Source organism: Aspergillus wentii (assembly GCF_001890725.1).
Source record: "Aspergillus wentii DTO 134E9 unplaced genomic scaffold ASPWEscaffold_4, whole genome shotgun sequence".
Taxonomy (NCBI): Eukaryota; Fungi; Ascomycota; class Eurotiomycetes; order Eurotiales; family Aspergillaceae; genus Aspergillus; species Aspergillus wentii.
In genome coordinates, this window is record NW_024467835.1 from 2,311,928 (window position 1) to 2,315,510 (window position 3,583).

At 49.5% G+C, this 3,583-nt stretch overlaps 2 protein-coding genes across 2 annotated transcripts; one reads left to right on the forward strand and one right to left on the reverse strand.

Annotated features, from left to right (window-relative positions):
- ASPWEDRAFT_513580 (uncharacterized protein) lies at nucleotides 1-896 on the forward strand. The gene is made up of 2 exons (XM_040837577.1): nucleotides 1-118; nucleotides 190-896. The coding sequence occupies exons 1-2, from the start codon at nucleotides 106-108 to the stop codon at nucleotides 648-650; spliced, it is 474 nt and encodes a 157-aa protein (XP_040689198.1). The 5' UTR covers nucleotides 1-105; the 3' UTR covers nucleotides 651-896.
- A 1,390-nt stretch (nucleotides 897-2,286) lies between these two features.
- Nucleotides 2,287-3,095, reverse strand: ASPWEDRAFT_51551 (uncharacterized protein; the record flags this gene model as incomplete). The annotated part of the gene is made up of 2 exons (XM_040837613.1): nucleotides 2,287-2,801; nucleotides 2,867-3,095. The coding sequence occupies 2 exons, from the start codon at nucleotides 3,093-3,095 to the stop codon at nucleotides 2,287-2,289; spliced, it is 744 nt and encodes a 247-aa protein (XP_040689199.1).
- Nucleotides 3,096-3,583: the final 488 nt, after the last annotated feature.

A 3,583-nucleotide genomic window follows, 5' to 3' on the forward strand; every position in this document is an offset into this window, starting at 1 on the left:
AATGATAACCTGATAGCTGATCATGATAGTAGCCTTGTGGTCTTGCCTGTAAGCTGTAGCCTGTCACAGCAGACTCCATCCCGTCCGATCTTCATATTTCTGCAGATGACAAGCCAGGGTGGGTTGATCCTGCACGTCACTCCTCAACACATCACTCAGATCACCCCTAATCACGCAATGGATATGCAGGTTTCATCTGTCGATTTAATATACTTCTATTGCCACCTCCTGAACACGCCAGCCAGCCAAGTCTGCCAGTCTGCCTACTGGCTGGCTGTTCACTTTCGACCAGGCTTCTGGAATCCAGAAAGGGGGATGGATACATCGGATACCAGAATACGGTATTGTACGTACCGTACATCGTATTTGTGGCTGTGCGAATGGATCGAGAGGAACGGAACGATCAAACTCAACAAAAAGAAAGAAAACACATGGCAACAAAAAAAAAAGGCCCCAAGTGGAGAAGCGAAAAAGGGATTCGAGAAAAAACAAAACAAACGGGAAATTGGACTCCACCGAAAATAAATGGAGAAGGAGGAGTTCATTCCGCACCGTTGGAAAGTTTGGCCCTTCCGCTTTGCAACGGAGTCTACTTAGTGTGTGTCCATCATGTGGGCGGATTTGCGGTCAAGTTTGCGATTGAAGCTTGAGAATTAGACACAGTTAGAAAGTTCAAATTGATTATTTTGATTCACTATTTGGCTTCGGTTTCTGATTTGGGTCGAGACTGGTTGGTTTCAACAACAGACAAGGTTTTGTCATGATATAATTGACTTGCTGGTCTCCATCCGCTATGGGAAATAGTCAATCGCCTTGCCGGAGTACTCCGCTGCACCTTGATCCTGTTCCTGACTACTGCACCTTGATTTTTTTTCGCCTCCTGCACCAAGTGTACTTTGTATACCAGCTTCGGCAGGTAAGTAATTAGCACCACTTGGTCTCAGGGACGGCTCCAGTGTTCGTTCACGTTGAGCAACTCGGCAAAACCACCGCGGTGTTTCATCTTCCTGCAGTCGATCCACTTTCTTTCTCCAGTTCTCACTTTACAAAGGGTACTTTACGCCTTACAAAGCGCTCTGTACCAGACTATCAGGGAATAGGAACAGGACCAGGCAGACATGCATATCAAGTATCGCCAATAGTCAATACCGTAAAAGTAATCGGGATTTGGCGACAGTCGTGACGTCAAGACTGCGAAGGCCCTTTTTAATCAAATCGATTGGATAACTAATCCGCCCACTTGGGCACGTGTCTCTTTGCCAGTCTGAGACTCTCTGATCGGTCGGCCTCGCATCCCGCTCTCCGACCGCTGGCCTAGAACGGGAATTTCTCGGGGTTTTTAGCTCCCTCTTCGGTGTTGCGGATGTCGTATCTGGTACGAGATAGACGGACAACTCCGTAGGAACAACAAGAATGAGCATGTGTATTCCATGGATGAGGGACGATGGTGATGCGATGCTTTGAGACATCATAGATGACTTGCATACCGATCGTAGGTTAATGCACCATGCCGGAACTCTAAACATGATCTTCATGCATGTGTCAGGAAGCCCAGGGGCTGACTCCTGATGGCTTGTGTGTTCCCAGGGGTATGGATCGGGTTGTTTGGCTGGTGTTAAGATCGACTACATATAGTCTAGGGATGGGGTGGCTATCGTATGTGGCCAGTTTCAGAATGGAGTCCTGTCTCCATCGTACTCCTTTACTCCATCAGACCTCGTACAACATCACACAGCATCGTCCTTGATTTGATGTTGGCCTTCTGATTCCAACGGCCCTCACGAGACTCGAGCCACGGTCACACAGCAGGAATTCGGGGGTTTATTCGTCTCCAATCGACTTGGACGGCCCCTGTCGTATACCCTGGCATCATACGATGGGCCATGGCCTGCCATTCGGATTTCACCTTCTACAGCGTGACTCTGTACTCCCAGCATCAATGTTCAATGCTGCGGCATATCGTATGACCATCTCGTGCGGTTCTCACGCCAGTACTCTTGGTTGTATTGGTACATCCATCATGGTCCGTAAGCATAAGCCGCATGTTGCGGCATAGTCGACTCATCGACATAGTCAGCCGGATATGTGGCTGCGAAATCGGAATCGCCGGCATTCCAGACACTTGCCAACCGGCAAAACCGTTGGCTGCGGCACTCAAGAATTCCCTCACCAAGACCACGACCAGAAGACCCGACCCTGGCCATTCCAGGCACCCTTCTGGAGAAAACTTGTAATACCGACCATTGTTGCATAAGGCACGTCATGCTGCGCTGCGCCACTTTCCTTTCATTCCTCGCCCAAGTCTCCTCCCTGGGCTTGTGTCGACATCCACTCCTCCATCAGAACCTGGCGATTCGGTTCCGAGGGCGCTGCTCTCGCTCGAGCCTTTTCCCCTTTGCGCGTGACAAGCAGACAAAGAACCCAGCCGTAGATGTTGAAACTTTCATAATTGGTCCTGAATCCCAGTTTCTTGTCCTCCGCCTCTTCTTCCTCATCGGCCTGCGGTGCTGGCTCCTTCCCTTTCCTTCTTTTCGACATGCGCTGAGTCTCCGGCGAGTCCGCTTGTCGTTGGCGTTTGGCATTTGTCTCGTTTTCTTCAGCGCCAGCTTGTGGGATCTCGTCCAACCCCGGCCCAGAGTCATCATCGCTCTCGACCAAGATCCCAGCCTCTGCAGTCCCAGCAGAGCCCCCTTGTTTATTCTCTCCCGATCCCTCCCCGGCCCCTTGGAAGGTCTTTTGTCGCGTCAGGAGCGAATGGCGCGTACGCGAGTCTCGAAGAAATATAGCCACCTCGAATTCATCTATCAAACCAGTAGTTAGAAAACTTCATCCCCTCTGAGCTCGAGTCCTATGAGCCATGGCATACCTTCAGCTATCACGTCCTTAACAGGCTTCCCCTTCTTCTTAGAAAATAACCTCTCATTTTCTTCGCGCAGCTTAGGCAGGATCAATGGTCGAATGCAGGTAAAGATTCGCTTGAGGACAGGATCTCTGCTATCGAGGAGCCATCGTGTATCAGAGGGGTTCTCTAGGTAAATTCGGCATTCGAGGACGGAATATTTGCTGATTCGGAGGTATCGGCGGATTGGGGCCATGTTTATGTCTGTGTTGGATTCAGTAGGAGACGATATGCAGCTCAGTGAGAATTAATTATCAGGGTAAAACAGAGGTTTGTGATTGTTTCTTTGATTCTGGGGGGTGAGGGATGGGGTTGGAGCTCTGCGCCAAGGTTTGGTCGAGATCGTATGGGTAAGCTCACATGACCTCATACAACCTACTACCTACAGTTGAAATATAGAATGCTTTGAGATTGCTTGATGCTCTGCTATTTAATGGATGGCTAGTTCTAATCCACGTTGATAATTATGTCGTGGCCTTTTTCTTCGAATCACAGACCAGGATAAAAGACCGCTATGGCGGGATATATATCTGTGGCACTAGCATCACAACTTGAACGACCGAAACCCTGGACAGCGATCCATCGGGCAAAAAGAAGACGCACGCTCCTATTGCCTCTTCTTATCATCTGGCTCGTAATGGAATTGGGCTAGGATTCTCATTGACCCTGTTGGGCGCTCATGCT